The following is a 17,197-nucleotide window of genomic DNA, read 5'->3' as shown; positions in this document are numbered from 1 at the left end:
CTGGTGCTGAAAAGGAGTCAGCATGACTATCCATGGTACTAAATCGATGGCACCTCAGCAGTCATTCTCGTGGTACATGCCAGGGATACCTTATCCGTCGGAAACTTTATGACTTGTGCCACCTTTCGACGAAAACAGCATCTACACCAGTGGCAGCCGTGGTCGAGTGAAACAGGAAAAGTCAATGCCCCTAAATGAACTGCACAGGATGGACAATTGGTTGCCCTGACTCAGTGCTCAATGTAGACATAGTTCTTTCTAATACGCTCCGTCCATTCGTTCAATGGGATAACTGCTTCTCCGAAAGGCACGCAGCCCACTGGAACGTCTCGGATGATCGACTCCCTCGCCGGAATGTGGAGAAAGTCATGGCTTTTATGGCACGCTGTGAAGGGAAAGGTGTCATCGCAAAGTTTCTGGTGGCATTCCTTGTCAACATGAAAGTCAATGCAATCCCTACACCACAGCATCTCTCCTAAATACGACCAGGAATTTCCGCAGTCTCCATCACAGTAGATGATGGCTGTGTCGGACGTGTTGAGTGACATCATGGCCAAACTTGTTAGCATATTTCTGCTATCCTCCAAGGGTAGAAACACAGTCAACAGACTAAGATAGGCGTATTTGTCATTGTCTTCGTCGTCGTCGGACAGTATTTCAAGAGCCTGTTTCACGATCTCTCGAGTGATTTGTTTCGCTCGTAGCACGTCTCCCTGAGTCTGGTAGTACCGCGCAAGATAAAGCTTCGGCGGGAGGAGGGCCTCGCTCCCAGGCGCTCCGTCGGGAACTAAGTTCTCTAGCTTCTGCAGATATGAAGAAGCAGCTTCGGTGTCGTGCCCTGACGTCTGTGCCTTATGAAGATAGAGAGGACCGAGTTTGTTAATCAGCAATGGCAGAATGGTATACAAATGGGATTGTGGAACATCGGCCAAAACCTTCTCCCACTCGGCAATCGCCTTAGATTCACGATCTCGCAGTGAGTATATTGCTGTAGCATAGTAATACCGAATATAACATAATGTGGCACGGTCCTGACGGTCTTCAAGGAGACTGATTGCGGTTTCGTATGTCTCCGCCAGGAAATCGAAGTGCTTTGTCCGTAGTGCTGCTTGCAGGAAAATCTGGTGGAACCGGTCAGCGTTCCAGAGCTCGATGGCCATTTCCGGCAATCCCTGTGAGACGTGTGCTGAGTTCTTGACTCCTTTCAGAGATACTATAATGTCTTGCCACCGGCCCTCGGTAGCGAGAGAACTCAGAACCATTGTCACCCGGTCATAGTTCGTAGGGTCAAGTTCCATCGCCATTTTGCAGTATGTAATGGCTGTGCTTGGGCATTTATCTTCCCAGTAAAGTAGCCCACACATGTAAAGGAGCTTAGCAAATCCGACGCGCTGAATAGGATCTCGTCGCCATGCGTTGTCGGATGCAAGACGTTCCCTAATCGGAGCAGCTAGAATCTCAATACCCTCCTTCGTCCCGACCAACTTCGCTAGCAGATACGACGCTCGCCAGTCGTGTGGATCAAGCATCAAGGCTTGACGAGCCCTGGCCTCTGCGAGCCTGGGAAGCCCGAGCACCTCCAACAAGTTGCCCATTTGAACGTGCCACAACGAAGTCTTTGATTTCACATCCAGAATCATCTGACACCAATTTTCCACATTGTCTATCTCCTCAATCGAATAAATATAGCTAGGGTCATTCACGTTGTGGGTAGCGATGCCCTTGCGACGCTCAATCTAAGGCTTCGTTAGTATTTGGAGCTTATCCGGGAGAGTGCTACGTACCTTATTCACGAAGCCCGCAATGAAGAGGAACGCGTCCTTTGTAAATGATTCCGAATGCGCCTCTTGCAAGAAGTGTACTGCCATTCTCTTTGCGGCAGGTCTCATTAGGTCTTCTTCAGGCTCTGTCCCAGAGGTGACATTCGCGACCCAAGCCTGCATCGCTGTGTCGGAAATTTCGGAGGTAACAGCAGAGTCCCCAAGCCATCGGAGGATGGTGTTAACACTGTCGTCACTGTAAAGCCAATAGCGTCGTATCTTGAATCGAAGAGTAGGATCATCAACAGACTCTGCACAATGCAGCAAGATATCGATTGAACTGCCCCCAGTAAACAGTTTCGCCAAGCGTATACCCACTGCGCGCTTGCAAGCAATGTCTGCTAGCGCTAGATCAACGGTTAACAAATGGCTTATGAGGTATTTCCGTGCATAAGTAAGGAGTCGCGTGCGTTTTCGATCAGTCTCTTCTGTCAAAACATCTAAACAAGTCAAGGCCATCATTGCCTCACCCGTATGTAGATCATCCCTGTAGATACGGCTACCCTTGGGCCTGAGCAGTTGTGCCAGGTAGGCGTCAAACTTCAACTTGGTATAAACCTCCGACGGACACACCGTGAGGAGGAAGTGTTTGACCATGGCCACTTCTGCGGCTTGTGCTGCCTGTTTGCCCTGCGAATCCTCCAAGTCATGGGCCGTGTGTCTCAGCGGAATGTAACGTTCGATCTCAGAGGATCGGAAATCAACCTTGCCGTTCCTATCCACTTCGAATAGCGGATATTTTATCTTAATCTTCTGCTCGAGGGGCAGCAATGACGGCTCTCCGCTTCTCACATAGAGCGCTGCAGACATCTGCTTTGGTGTGAGAAGGTCCTTGCCGTAAACGATCCAGCGTACAATCTCATTGATTTCCAAGAGTTCCTTTTCGGAGCGGCTTTCGTTCAACTTTTCGATTTCCTCCGTTATCTGCTGCGAGCGTTCCTTGCTTGCATCGTCCAGCGCCTGCTGTATGTCCGTTTTATATTCCAGGGAGCTGATATGGTCAAGGGTCCGATCTATCTTGAAGTAGTCTCCTTTCGTTTCTACACACAGTCTGTGCCGAATATTGTCTCGCAGCTCCGATATTCCCAAGCGAGCGCGATCGATCAACGCTGGCATTCTATCCATCCGGTTCTCTATAAACTTCTCCACATCCGATCGGTTATACGTACTGATAGGTATACAATCAAAGAGAATGTTCCCCGCTTTGCTTAACTGCTCAAAGCATCTGGGGTCACCGGTTACCAGAACGCGAATGTCGCGGCCGGGCATGGGTATGGACGCTCTCTGCAAAAACCTGACCATGCCTTCTCCGACTGTGCCACCCAGCCCATCAATGACAATATACAAGGTGATGTTCATGGTGGCCAGATCCTTATTACCGAAGATCAGGTGCTTTGAGATGTCGGTCGGGTCGATCTCTCCATAGTGTTCACAGATCTGAGCGACGGACTTGAGATAGATTCTCTCAGACTGGCTGAACTGCCAAACCAGTGACTTTGCGACCGTCTCGAGGTTGGTCGTATTTTTCAGCTCCTCCCGAGAATTCCCTTCCAAAAAGTAATAGCCGGTTGAGATTCTACGGTCGGAGCTCTCTGTAGTTTTCCTCTGGTTGAGACGCTTGATGATAGTGGACGTGAGGAAGCTCTTTCCAGTTCCTTCACCACCAGCGATAGCCAGGATAGGTCCCTTGGCCTGTCCCTTCTCCCATGCAACGTATTTGGGTTCACTAAAAATCCATTCACCGGTACCCCGTACACGTTGCCTAAGATAGTTGCGATAGATCGTTTGCCAGAAAGCCTCTGGCTCGCTGCTTTCTTGGTTCATCTTGGTCTCATCAAACGCCAGCGCCTTCAGGACGACCTTCTCCCTGTATTGTTTATCCCTTTCCTTCTTCTGCTCAGTCCTGTCCTCCGCAAATGATTCTACAAGGCCCTGCATGAGAGTGAGATTCGCCTTCGAGTTGGCTGCAGCGTCTGAGGCAAGTGCAAATGTCTGCGCAACCACCAGCCGATTTTCTTTATCGACGAGGCTCTCCATCCTGGCGAGCAGATCCGTCACCCCATTATCCTGCAGGAACAATATCTTGACACCTGCAAGCAGCTTTCTTCTCCTTGAACGGAGTTTAACTGTTCGATCGCAGATTTCCACGAAGAGAAGCAAGTGCTGGCACGCGACTTTACTCAATTTCGCGTCCATCCCCCCATGGACGTGGTACTCTAAGCGGCCCAGATATTCGGTACATTTCTCCAGCAACCCGGCCAATTCTTCGAAAATGCCTTGATAACCCTGCCATGCTTGGATCACAAAATTGAGCGCATTGAAGCATAGCTCTGAGGGTCCAAACGCCTTCCCGACCGTTAGCTCGTGTTCTGCTTTGACACTAATATAACTCGAGAAAGTCACACCTGCGACGCAGCGCCGGCTGCTATCCCACCCACCGTTTGGATGAGCAGTAAGGCTTTGTTGAATGAGTCTTTAACGGCCTGGAGCTTCCAAGACGACCCGTTGTCTTTCTTCTGCGCCGCGTCCAGATGCGCCAGCACATCGTTCACCCCGAGCGGCCTGATCTTGCGCTGGTCCCCATCGGCTAGCGCCAATACCCGACTCTGAACACGCGTCCAGATCTCCGTCAGCTCCTTGTTGGTCGCGGGGTCGAGTCCTTGCGGTACAAATCGCGATGCCTCTGTGAAGATTGTTGTCACCATGTTTGCTTATTCAGAATTTTTCAAGCCGCAGGTGTTGGAATCCCCAGGGGAATGTCGCCGGATCACGCAGTGGCTGACTTCTTTCATCCTTTTAAAGCGTGACGCCCTGTGGGATGAGGCTTAGACCTGCCGGGACCGGGCGTGTGAGAGGCTCGTTCACTACCCGATTCAGGGCGGTTCGGGAGTTTAATTGCGAGACACTTGCAGATCGCTCAGCTAAGTGGTGCCTGGGCAGTCGCCGAGGATCGTTATTGGCGAAGATAATGTGGCTAACGTGGAAGCGGCAGTCGTATGGCAATCAATTATGGCGTGTGTAGGAAGGCGTCCGGCAGGGCATGTCGATCAACAAGAGATATGAGGATATTTGAAGACGAAATGGTATATGAAATTTAAGGTCATATTATGTACGCTAGTGGTACTCTATATAAAGCCTAATTTCCAGTGTAGGGTCTTTATGAATTTAGTGCCCTAAGGCCCGCTCGCCCAAATATCCTGTTCCCTAGAGTGTGGAGGATTAAGATGAGGGGTGCTTTTCAGCCTGTATATAAAGTTTAGATAGAGAGCCTTATACGCTTTGGTGTACATCCGGTGGTTACTATATATGAAAGGGAGCCTGTCCAAGCTATTGTGAACTGAATGGTTCATCAGCTTCTTGCTGGCGTTGGTGTGCCCTGGCCATAGTACTTTTGACACAAACAAGTAGAACGCATGCTCGGGATAGTATGGCTGAAGAATGTCCATCAGATAGTCCTCCCCAATCATTCTGCCATCTCCACACATACACAGCCTTCGCGAATTCCCAGTACTCCGGATACCACCCACTAAGCTCCCAATCAATGATTCCATCGTGATGAATCATGATAGAAATCAACAGACCGTATGTCAAATAGAGTTAGGAATGCTTAACGGTGCCAGGAAATGAGAGTAAGATGCCTTCGGTTGGGGATTTGGGTTGTATTCATGGTAGAAGAGTTCCAGTTGTTCGTTGGTTTGACTCTTGTAAAGGTATCACCTGGTCCGTGCACGATCATTCATCAGGATGGGATTTCTACTTCTATGCGACAGCGAAAGATTCACCGACAGGTGTTTGAAACCACCCGTAGTCGTGACCATGCTTCTTCAACATGCCCCGGGACTTCCACATGAGGAATGAACCCCTTCCCTCGTGGCCCATAACCGCTATCATCATCTCTCAGTCGTGGGATTTCCCCCATTATCAACTCCAAAAATCGATCCAGTGGCCACCATGTGTTTTCCAGTGGTAAGTCTTGATATTTCAGCTCCCCACCTTCTGAGCTCTGCATATGCGGGACGATTATCGGACAGCTCATGAAAGTCGGAGGCGACGGCCTGTCCTCGTATGCCTTTTGGAAGGAGGCTTTTGTTCGCAGCATCATCGTAGGATCTTGAATGATCATATACGTCTGGAGCGCTCGGAAGCCAGCTGTATCGAGCACTTTCCGACTCAACGAGGCATTTAAGCCACAGTTTGTGGATTGATCTTCGACTAAGATCATACAGCCTCCAGCTGTGATGGCGGATCGGTCAAAGAACGTGTCCAGGATCCTCTCCAAGACACGAGCTTCGGGGAGGCCGTGGATCTCTGGTGCGATCTGCGAGAAGCGAGGGTGTTGTGCGACAGCGTCATACATGAAGTGGGTGGAGTGGCCCACGCCACCACATAGAACCAAACATTTGCTCAACGACGGTCGCTCTTGTAGTACCTGGAACAGACGTTCGGCTTGATACAGAATTGCCGACGCGCAGATGACGATACCGTCCACCGAGGGACATGACGATAGGTCTTGGACTTGTTGATCCCCGAGATATTCAGCCACGACATTGATATCTTGGGCTGTTGCTTCGGAGGACATTCTTCTTTTCACTGAGTGATGTCTTTTCTATCTGGTTCACTATTTTGTTCTCGGCTTTTTCTCTCTTCTCATCAGTTTGTCAATTCTATGTTCAGGGACCTGAAATGATTTTGGCGCTTTATATTCATTGTGATAAATTCTAGTCCGGTGGGGCTGGTTTCCATTTATAGCCGCTGTGTTTGTACTCAGCTCCACCGGCACGGATTCCTCGTTCGGGTAGTCACGCGTCGCGCAGGTGATTCGCTGTACCCCAGTTCTTTTCAATCAATTACCTTGCTACTGCCCTCGCTCGATTAGGATCGAGGCTAAATCATCATTGTATGTGTTATATTTGATTTCTGGAATACAAGTCACCTTCGCTGCCATATAGTGACATTTTTGGTAGGCATCGGTTGGTATATATTTGCAAACCTTGCCTCGCTGTCAAACATTCTCCAAACTTTTCGTTGCATGGCTAAAGTATTTATGGCGTAAAGTACATCACCATTTAAGAAACCGTACCGATAGACATAAGTTGACCAGTAGCAAATGATTCCTAACTAAGGGTTTCTAAGTCCGTTTTGATCATATTCGTACCGTGTCTCTTGATCCTATTCAAAAGTCAGTGATGCGCATAATCAGCCGTCGATGTCGAAACATACCCAGTATCGATTAAACCCAACTCCCTCGCACACCTCCGGGTATCCCAGAATCATAGGTGGTGCCGTGCCCTCCACCATGCTCTGTTTGAGCCCTTCCAGCGCATCCCGAATACTCTTCAACCTCGCCGCCACCAACGTCCACGGATATGCCACGGCCGCGAAACCCAATTGCGCAAGCTCCTTCGCAGAGAGATTCTCCGTTTTGCCCCCTTCAATAATATTAGCCAGCATGGGCATATCCAACTCCGAAACGCAGCGTTGCATCGCCTCCCTATCCGGCAAGGCTTCAACAAACACCGCATCGGCCCCTAGTCTCTTGAACTCCCGTGCCCGCGTCATCGCTTCCTCCCATCCAAGGATCAAAGCGTCCGTTCGGGCAAGAATAAAAATATCCCGTCCTTCATTCCGGGCGTCACACGCAGCTTGGATCCGCGCGTAGGCTTCGCCGCGCGAAACAACCGATTTCCCCTTCGTGTGACCGCATCCTATACCCAATTTCCCACAGTCAGTAACTACTTGGTATAACCCTCTGCTGGAGAAGTTAGGGTAGATAGATACACTCACGCTTCGGCCACGTCTGGTCCTCGATCATCACCCCCGCCGCCCCAGCTGCAGCGAACGCCTCCACCGTGCGCCGCACATTCATCGGACTCCCATACCCCGTGTCCCCATCGACCATCACAGGAAGACTCGTCACCCTCACCGTCTCCTGGACCTTCCCGCACATCTCTTCCATAGCGATATACCCCGTGTCAGGCAGCCCATACGAACTGGACACCGCGAAGCCGGATAAGAACAGCATCGGGAAGCCGGCCTCCTCGATCAGCCGCGACGACAGGCCGTCGTAGCTACACGGGAAGGCGAGGATCTTGGAGGGATCGCGACGCGCTTCGAGCATCATTGTGCGGAGACGGGATGTTTGCAGGGAGGGGATCGTGCCGCGGACATTGGGGATGGTGAGGGTTATGGTTTGGGTTGCTCCGTTGGTGGACTGGGTTGGGGTTGGGTTGGTGAATGTGAAAGGGTAGGGAGTATTTGTTTGAGACATTATGGGTTTGGCACTGGTGTTAGAGTATTGCTTTGTTCTGTTTTGGTATGTGGTTGTTGTTGTTGTTGTTGTGGATGAGGGGTTGAGGGGTTGTGTCGTCATTGGACATTGTTGTTTTCTTGCCAAGAGATTGGTCTCGATGCATTAGATGCATTGGATTGGCGAATGAGGTTTGTGATCTGCACTGTTCCACTTGCATGGAATTATGCTACTTGCATGCATTCAAGGGGGTCTTCTTAGGGCTGTTCTGTCACCTGTCTGTCAGGGAGGATTATGTGCCTCGTCACGGGAATGTGCCGAGAATGTATGATGCGGTTATATAGCCACGTTTCCATCGAAATATGCATTTCATACGAGTGCTCATGGTTTTAATGATAGAAATACGACTTGTAAATATGTGTCTGGTTTATCTGGTTTAGTCCATTAATTAATGTCTGGTACGTCGAAAACGCGTTGAGAAGGTGATGAATATGTGCTATGTCAGCCAAAGATCTACATGTGGCACATAAAATCGGACAAATATCTCGTTCATACATATATCGAGTGGTGTCGCCAAGCAGAAATACTCGAAGATAGTTCAGCGGCATACATAATGTGCCGCAGAAGGCTTCTTCTGCTTGGAAGAGAATCGTGTCTCAAAGAGGAAACACTATATAATCACGAGAACTAGCCAAGGACGTATGAGACTCACCCGACGATCTCCGGATGGCAACATAAGAACCGAGTGGAGCCCGTGTTTCTTTAGGTACTCTACATTGCCTCCACCGTCACAGAGGAAACAGCAATCTTACCGGTGGCAAGTAGCACGAACTGTTCAGAGCAATGTTACCTAGCCATTGGGAACACGCCGTAAAGTCGCGCGGATTATCGGAGATAGTAACCTTCCAATGCGCGATTAATGACGATTACTCTTAAATGGATGCACGATGCCACAGAGAGGAACTGAACAAAGTCCGGCGCTGGATAGAACTGGACGTGAACGTTTCTACACTAGAAGGGTGATAGTTGAATTGACGGATCGCACTAGTGCTCCATTATGAACAGGACATCTGTCTACGATATATTTTGGATTTTGGTGGCGAACATCATGATTTCCACGATAATATACCTCACAAAATGAGGCAAGCTGGGAACCGTTCCGAGTTTTGGCCTTCAGGTAGGTGCCGAGAAGTCCGTCCTCCATCATAGAAATAGCTTGTGGATACAATAAGCAGCTTTTGTGACCATCAAAACACATTGACCTCGGCACTGCTCGCTGGTATGGACACTTTGACCTACAGAGACTGCCGAAAATGTGATGTCATGAATTGGCGCGAATACGCGGCGTCGGAGGCTAAGGGAACCCAGGCGGGTCGTTCAGAACGTGGCGGCTATGGCAGACTACTAACTACCCACTAGCAGGATCCGCTCTGTCTGGCTAGAACGCCTGAAGGCCTTGATTTTATCTAACTCTACGTCCGTACTGTGGGCAGGGGTCTTGTTGAGTAAGCCAAACAGGGTCTGTTAGGCTGATTTATTATAACTGCGAAGACTGAGGGTTCAAAGTGGTGACGGCTTGATGCTGAAAACACGCTTATCCACGTGTAGTATATAGTAGTGGCAGCGTTTGCCTCCTACAAACGCTTTTGCATCGATGGCAAGGGCTAGTGTATGGTAGTCCAATCCATCTGGACAAAATTTCCCGTATACCACCGGACGCTCCACCGTGGCTATGCGAGCAGATGGCAATTTTCTATCCAAGATACAGAAAACTCTTCTCTTTACAAATCAGTGGTAGGAGTGCTCATAGGGCGGCTGTCACAAGCAGGTTTTGGTTCCGGCTTTCCGACTCACCTGAAGTTTTAATGCGTTGAACGGTAAAATTGAGTTTTACCGCGAACTCGCGTTTTTTGCAGGGCTTCCTATCCGCGGTGAACCTTGACCAAGAGACTTCGCCGGAAGGTTCGTAGAGACCAAAAGAGTATGTGTGGGTGTGACGGCGTGAGAAAACCAGACGGGTGGGACATTGACCCTAAGTAAGTGGTCCACTCTCTAAGGCATAGAAGTCTGATTCGACACGGATGCTGTATTGACCTAGCTGCTGAATGTCTAGAATCATGTGGAGAGCGACTTGGAAGTTAGCGCGAGACCGGGGTGAAAGAACAGTATCTCAATGAATCGAGCGCTTGGCGCTGGTAGCCATCCTCTGGGGTCCTGAGGTTGCATTAAGAGTCATGTCTCGATTTCTTAGTAGGATCAATGGATCTTTAGGAGCAATAGAATTGCTTCATCTGTAACACCCCCCTTGCCAAGATACTCTTTGTGGTGTGTTATGTTGCGCCAGAAACGTGGCCCCAGACTTGGTAGCCCACAAACCCTAAGGAGGACGTAACACACAACACTCCGGCTTTCCATTTACAGGGCAACAACCGAATTACCCATGGTTTTAGGACCCCTAGCTTGTTACGAGTCCCTATCCAATGCTGGAATTGCAATGGATTGTAATCCCATTGGTTGTTCCGGACTGCCAGCGAGCTTAGTCAGTTCGAATGAGTGGCCAGCGGATGTCCTGTCCCTGGCCCAGACTTCGCCTCCCATGGGTCAAAAACCAATAGTAAATTTAAGTCCTGGTAAGGGGCTGCCCTATCCCTTTGTCAAGCCACGATGAGACAAAAGTCGGCAGCGAGAAACTTCCAGTACAGATGGCATCATGACACGGAGGGCACACATGTAGTAGGGCCACGATAAATTCAAAACGCTGAACTCCACTGCTCAATGATTCAACGACTCAATGAGGAGCTCGATCATCACAAGATAGCGCCAACTGTGGAGGCGGCTCCACACACAAGACTGTATTGAATGGTAATCAATCGTGGTGCAGAAGAATTCCACGCTGGCGTCTCAACTTGCCGAGCAAGACCTGCGTCTGAATTTCTGTCCTTGACCCACTTTTGCGGGCTTGGCCGAGATTTGTCAAACTTTTGCCAGCCCTTCCTTGTCCGTTTCTGTTGTGGTTTGGCTTTGTCCGCGTTGCCGGTAGATGGGTGTGATAGGCTTCAGTCTGCTACCATTTCTGGCTACAAAAAAAAAGCCTAACCTTATGACTGCTAAGCAGGGTGCAATGTGAGCATTTTGGTCTGCGACCCTAGAGTTCTGCATGTAGGGTTGAGGGATACTCGGGTGAAGAGATTGGAATGCCAGGACGCCGATCCTTTACCTCGTCCATAAGCGGCCCACCGGAGCAACTACCATTGACACTGAATACAGTGTGGCCAATGGCTTTGACCCGCTTTCACATTCAGGAACACTGTACTGTTCCATAAATTTAGCAGCCAGGGTGGATATTCCAGAATCCTTCAGCCACCAATCGGGGTGCTTTTTGAGGAGGCTAAGGGATGTCTTCTTGTCAACCCATCCTGCTGTCCACTCAGCTCTCTTTCGTCCCTTGAAACCCAAGATCCATTGGTGACATATCCATGGCAAACTCACCAGAGGCGCTCTGCTGACGCACTCCGCCTGCCCCATCTGCCGTCGTCAACGTTTGGAAGATCCATCGAACACCATGGATGGTCGAGACCGTGCTCAAGAAGCTGAACCAGCTGACCCCGGGGTAAAAGTTTTATTCCAGAAGGCTATATAGAGGCGCCCAATTCCCATGTCGAGGACCTGAACTTGATCTTTGTGTCATCACCTTCGTCTGGATTTTTTCTTCCAACTACCCACATTCCTTATAAACGCAGTCTCAACAACACCCGGTTGTAACACTTTCACTTCGTACTTCTTCGATCATTACCAATCGCTTGACGCGAAGTCCATTCTTTCAATAAAATGCAGTTCACAAAGTCCCTCCTGCTGCTGGCAGCCCTCACCACTGGCTCCCTTGCACACCGCGTGCACGGCCACGCAAGACGCCAGTCACCCGCCGCCACTTCGTCTGCCGTTCCCTCCTCCTCTGGCTCTTCTTCCGGGGGATCCTGGACCGCCACACCTGCTAGTGGATCCTACTCTACTGCCGGATTTGGCGCTTCCACTGCCAACAGCGGCTCTGATATCACCTACCAAGGCAACGTCGGCAACCCTTGGGGTAGCAATATCATTGAGGTGTCGGAGAGCGACGCCTCGAACTACAAGTACGTGGCCGCCATCTCGGGCCAGAACACCGAGGCCTGGACGGTTGTCTTCTGGAACAAGTATGGTCCTGACGGCAAGATGGACGGCTGGTACGGCAACGCCGCCGTGACCTTCACCCTCACGCCGGCGAGACCAAGTACGTTGCCTTCGACGATGACACGAACGGTGGCTTCGCTGCGGCTCCCGGCAGCATTCCCACCGACTCCGGCGGCGGATACGCCTCCACCTGGGGTGAATTTGACTTCGGCAGCAACGGTAACTCGGGCTGGTCCGGTTTCGATGTCTCCGCTATTGTGGCCCAGAACGCTGGTCTCACTGTCCAGGGTATGAAGATGTGTGACGTCTTCAGCGGTACCTGCTCTACTATCACTCCCGGTGCCGCATCGGTGGACAATGCTTATACCACTGCCGAGACTGACATCGGTGGTATCGGTGGTAATATCTCTGGCGACGGCCCGGTCCGTATCGCTGTTACTATCGACTACAGCGGCTAAGCCATGTACTTTGGGATAAAAGTTAGATGATTGATTAGATTATGTGATGAAACAATTTACGATTTTACCTTTGTGTTTATGCATTGTATTGTAGTTCCCTTGATGGCGGATTTGGTAATCTCGAGACATGATCAGTGTCCTCCCCAGCTTCCGACTAGGGTAGCAAAATGGACTGGTATGTTGATACCCTGGGCTAGAATGAAGACTGCAATCGCCCGTTGTGTGCTATTCCCGAATGGACAATGATCGACAATCGTTGTACTGCGCAGTATGACATTTATCTGCTAGTCTCGGTCCTAGAAGAGGTGGAAACTCTGGATATGGAAAATGAGCATGACGATGGGAAACGTTTACTAACATTGATTAGCTAGCCCTAGATTTGTCCAACCTATAATATCTTCACCGACACTATGGTCACTTTCGGACAGATCACTCATTGATACTATTTTGTCTATCATTATATCTCATCTTTGACAAGTATTTCTCGGAAGATGTATACCTATCTCTACTTGATTGTTACCGGTCCTCCCAGGACCGCCAGGTCACCCGTATCCAAAATACTACATATATACCACCATTCCACGGCAGACAGATAGGTCTGTATGCCAGCAACGATCACGAATAATGTTTCGACATCCTCGCCGCATTCTTCTGTTCAACCCACATCCCCATGGTCCCAAACACCCCCAAACACCCAGACGTCATAAGCACAGGCCCCCAGATGGCCGGTGTGAACTGCCCCTTGAGCAAGCTCTTGCGCACTGCCAGATATCGAAAAATGCCATACCCGAACGACCAGACACTAATGGCTTGACAGAAAGTCGTGGCAGAGAATCCGCCATTGTGGTCGAAAAATAATAAACTGCTTGAATGTTCTTGGCTGTTGCTGTGGCTGGTACCGCCTGACTGCACAGGAGTGGCTGCGACCGTGGCTGTGCCGTTATCCGAACCGACGACCAGGTTCAATTTGCTGCTGGACAGCGCGGAGGTGAGCATGCGGTCGACTGCATCCAGGCGGCCGAGGGCTAGCGCCATAGCGGCGAAGCCCAGGCCCATCCGGGTCCAGGAGAGAAAGGTGCGCTCGTTGGCTTGGTGGTCGCGTAGTTGCGACCCGGTGTTGGCCACGCGTTGGGGAATCATTCGGCGCCACAAGGAGGACATTTTCCTTCACTCCGTATTATTAACACAAGTTTTTAATTTTAATGATGGGTGTGGCTGTGCTAAAGGTATTTATATGTTGTGAATGGATTTGAGATGCTTGTTTGTATGCAGATTATTCATTAGGTTTAATCATGATTTCTTCAGCCCGGCACGAACCACGTGATGAGCTCAGACCTATTCGCAGCAATCATGCTCTTTTGCATAAATTTGGGGTATAGTCGCATTTGAAGTGCTGTTTCTATAGATTTGTCGCTTCGCATTCCGGGGATTTATTGCATAAGATGTTCTTTTTCTACACTCTTGCATTGCACATTTAGTCCGGTAACTGGTGTTGTGGAAGCTTCATATAAGCAAACAGGGTGACCGTGTTCGGCGATGCCAATTGATGTTCACTTGTATTCAATCCCTCTGGGGTGTTGCCTGTGGTTTAGCGGCTTCGAGGCAAAAGGTTGGGAATTTGTAATGAACAAATTTTATATCTCCTTATATCGCCCAAGCGAGTTACCTGTCTTGAACAGGGAAAAGGACAGAACTCCAAATTTCTCAATCCGGTCCGTTTAACCATCTAGATGTAGGTTATATACGAACTAGCCAATCAGGAGAAAGATAGAGTCAATGAATTAGGCAAAAAGAGGGAAATGTAAAAACTTGGTTTTCCAATTTGACCCCCAAATGGAATACGACTCGGCCCATTAGTGCTGACCAGATGCCGATTAAACAAATTTAGCCTCATATCTATGGCCAGATTGACCAATAGAGTCAAGATCTCTGACTTAGCGTCGCCTTGACGTGCACATAAATGGAATCCTTCCGATTTCCTTTAATATTGACCGTGCGTGCGGAACCAATTGTTAGATAAGCAATTATATTGCCCTTCGGGGACTTTCCAAACACGGAGCAACTTGGCCCTAGTTAAGTGTGCGACGGTCCGATTCACGCCATGCGATGATAAATCCTTCATTCTCAAAATGAAGCATCTTGTGTATAAATACCATGGGCCTCTCTACATGTTTCCTTCAGAGTACAGTTTACTTGTTTATCAATAACCTCCTAGAACACATTCATACAACCCAAGCCAGCTTCCCGTGACAATTCTCAAATCAACAACAATGCCTGTCCCCTCTCATCCTAAACTTGAAGGCTTTGATGTCATTCAGGCCACATACAAGCAGATTGGCGACCATGCCATTCGAGTGGACATCCTCATTCCTCAAACTGCCTATACCGGCAAACGGCCAATCCTCGTCCGCACCCATGGTGGTGCCCTGGTAAGTACACACAGCGCAATCGCTATTGCATAGCCACTAACAAAACGTCCAGGTTGCTTGTGACTCATTATTCATGGATTTCTTTCCCCACTGGGCAGCGGACGTAGCCCTCAAACATGGAGCCGTGATCGTGAGCCCCAACTACCGGCTCATGCCCGAGTCCACGAGCGCAGAGATCTACGACGACATCGACGACTTCTGGAAATGGCTCCACTCCCCAGCTCTGGCCGACCTACTCGCCAGCCACACCACGCCCACCGAGATAGATCTCACCCGCATCCTCACCACCGGTGATTCCGCAGGTGGCTTGCTAAGCCTCTATCTCGCCCTAACCTATCCATCCCAGATCCGTGCCTCCACGGCCGGCTACCCGTGGGTGAACCCCAGCTCAGCGGGCTTCCAGGCTCCGCGCACAACCTTACCATTCGGCGTACATACGCCCGAATCCATCATCGACGACACCGTGGCTGCTGCGGCTTCTGGCTCGGTCGTGTCGTCGGATCTCTCGCCTGCCCGGCTCGGATTCATGCTTGCGGCTGTCGAGCACGGCCGTTTGGCTGGCTTTTATGAGCGCCAGTCGGAGGCGTCCTCGCACCGAGAGTTATTCTACCCTGCCAAGAAACTGGAGGGACCGGGCTTGAGTATCCCACGGGGAGGAATTGCCATCTGGCACGGGCGTCAAGATACCGTGGTTCCTCTGGAGGACGTGGAGGAGTTTGTGGTGCGGCTGCTTGAAGCCACAAAGGGGCTGCCAAGTGGTGACAAAGTTGTGCTGGCATTGCGGGATGGGGATCATGGGTTTGATATGGACTCTCGGTATGAGGACGAGTGGTTGCAGAAGGCTCTTAAGTCGGCCGTGGAGGCTTGGCTAGAGTAATCAGTTATGGGAGAGATGTATAAGTAGGCGATGCTCATGATGTACCGATTAATATAGATTAATATTTCTTTGCCCTGATTATGATGTTTCATTGGACTAGATTCTCATATTTGTGCAAACCTGCTTGATTCGCCGCAGCAGAGATCCTGAGTTCAGTAGTATGGAAACGAACCTGACCCGTATGACTTAAATTGAGTATAGATCTCATTCCATAGCAAGATACCCTATGCTGCGTAAGCTCATCTCCCATACTATTGTACAGCATCAATGGGTCTCTCACTTTGTTCTTCGTCGTGCCCCCTCACCCGAATACAACTCGGATACCTTACATAGAACAGAGCCATGACAACCAGCATAGGAACGCTATCAAAAGCATACATGGGCCATTCATGCTGTAGCAAGTACCCGGGCTCCCCACCCCAGTACTCGGTGACTCGGAATATCGATCGGATCATGATAAGAGCACTAACAGCGAAGAGCATATGCAGACTCGACTCCCACGGCAAGTTAGAATCGAAGCACTCGGACGTGGGGGACCTTAGTACACGCCTATAAAAAACAGCCGCAGTCACACCAAACAAACTGAACGATATAAACTGAATGAAAAAGCCCAGTAAGACGACTGCTTTGGCGGCCGTTCCATACCCGGTAACGCTCAGGCCTGTTGATGATGCCTGCACGGCGAAGGATGCTATGTCCCCGACGACAAAGGCTTTTGTAAGCCATTTCATGGGGATGATGCTGGGCTTCTCTCCTCGTACTGCGCGGATTATACGACTTAGGGCCATGTAGATCGAGGCTGCGAATAGGGCGGGGGCGAGTAGTGCGCCGTTGTTGGAAAGGGCGTAGGAGAATAGGGAGGCCGTGTTCTTATATGCGCCGCAGCGGCCGCCGTATCCGTAAATCTCGACTTGGGTGATAGCAGTTAGCTAGGTTTGTGCAGTATGAAAACAGGGGAAGCGAGTTGTACAGATTCCTCCCATGGTCAAGGGAATGCAGAACCAGGTTCGGGGTTTGATGAGCCGATACGTGTGCAGCAGTGTCGCTGCTGCGAAAAACAGCAGGAAGGCAATTGCTGCTCCTAGAGATGGGACATAGAGCCATAGGTAGTACACGTGCTTGTGGGGCTTTAACTCGCCCATCCTATGGTTTTGTGACTGCTCTCCCTTTTGATATGGAGTAGTATGAGGGGACTAATT

At 50.0% G+C, this 17,197-nt stretch overlaps 7 protein-coding genes across 7 annotated transcripts; 2 read left to right on the top strand and 5 right to left on the bottom strand.

The window, feature by feature from the left end:
* Window positions 1-230: 230 nt before the first annotated feature.
* Window positions 231-4,525, bottom strand: ABOM_003378 (uncharacterized protein; the record flags this gene model as incomplete). The annotated part of the gene is made up of 3 exons (XM_022530508.1): window positions 231-1,736; window positions 1,785-4,166; window positions 4,226-4,525. The coding sequence occupies 3 exons, from the start codon at window positions 4,523-4,525 to the stop codon at window positions 231-233; spliced, it is 4,188 nt and encodes a 1,395-aa protein (XP_022392152.1).
* A 1,073-nt stretch (window positions 4,526-5,598) lies between these two features.
* On the bottom strand, window positions 5,599-6,399 carry ABOM_003377 (DUF218 domain protein; the record flags this gene model as incomplete). The annotated part of the gene is made up of 1 exon (XM_022530507.1): window positions 5,599-6,399. The coding sequence occupies one exon, from the start codon at window positions 6,397-6,399 to the stop codon at window positions 5,599-5,601; it is 801 nt and encodes a 266-aa protein (XP_022392157.1).
* Window positions 6,400-6,938: 539 nt separating this feature from the next.
* On the bottom strand, window positions 6,939-8,088 carry ABOM_003376 (isocitrate lyase/PEP mutase family protein; the record flags this gene model as incomplete). The annotated part of the gene is made up of 3 exons (XM_022530506.1): window positions 6,939-6,989; window positions 7,041-7,525; window positions 7,605-8,088. 3 exons carry the CDS (start codon window positions 8,086-8,088, stop codon window positions 6,939-6,941), a joined length of 1,020 nt encoding a protein of 339 aa, XP_022392156.1.
* Window positions 8,089-11,895: 3,807 nt separating this feature from the next.
* On the top strand, window positions 11,896-12,692 carry ABOM_003375 (putative allergen; the record flags this gene model as incomplete). Its single annotated transcript, XM_022530505.1, has 2 exons — window positions 11,896-12,303; window positions 12,330-12,692. The coding sequence occupies 2 exons, from the start codon at window positions 11,896-11,898 to the stop codon at window positions 12,690-12,692; spliced, it is 771 nt and encodes a 256-aa protein (XP_022392155.1).
* A 615-nt stretch (window positions 12,693-13,307) lies between these two features.
* Window positions 13,308-13,853, bottom strand: ABOM_003374 (uncharacterized protein; the record flags this gene model as incomplete). Its single annotated transcript, XM_022530504.1, has 1 exon — window positions 13,308-13,853. One exon carries the CDS (start codon window positions 13,851-13,853, stop codon window positions 13,308-13,310), a length of 546 nt encoding a protein of 181 aa, XP_022392154.1.
* Window positions 13,854-14,962: 1,109 nt separating this feature from the next.
* ABOM_003373 (alpha/beta hydrolase) lies at window positions 14,963-15,998 on the top strand (the record flags this gene model as incomplete). Its single annotated transcript, XM_022530503.1, has 2 exons — window positions 14,963-15,121; window positions 15,174-15,998. The coding sequence occupies 2 exons, from the start codon at window positions 14,963-14,965 to the stop codon at window positions 15,996-15,998; spliced, it is 984 nt and encodes a 327-aa protein (XP_022392161.1).
* A 251-nt stretch (window positions 15,999-16,249) lies between these two features.
* ABOM_003372 (RTA1 domain-containing protein) lies at window positions 16,250-17,140 on the bottom strand (the record flags this gene model as incomplete). Its single annotated transcript, XM_022530502.1, has 2 exons — window positions 16,250-16,908; window positions 16,969-17,140. 2 exons carry the CDS (start codon window positions 17,138-17,140, stop codon window positions 16,250-16,252), a joined length of 831 nt encoding a protein of 276 aa, XP_022392160.1.
* Window positions 17,141-17,197: the final 57 nt, after the last annotated feature.

The sequence above is a fragment of the Aspergillus bombycis genome (assembly GCF_001792695.1).
Source record: "Aspergillus bombycis strain NRRL26010 chromosome Unknown contig00016, whole genome shotgun sequence".
Taxonomy (NCBI): domain Eukaryota; kingdom Fungi; phylum Ascomycota; class Eurotiomycetes; order Eurotiales; family Aspergillaceae; genus Aspergillus; species Aspergillus bombycis.
This window is presented reverse-complemented; position numbering and strand designations above follow the sequence as displayed.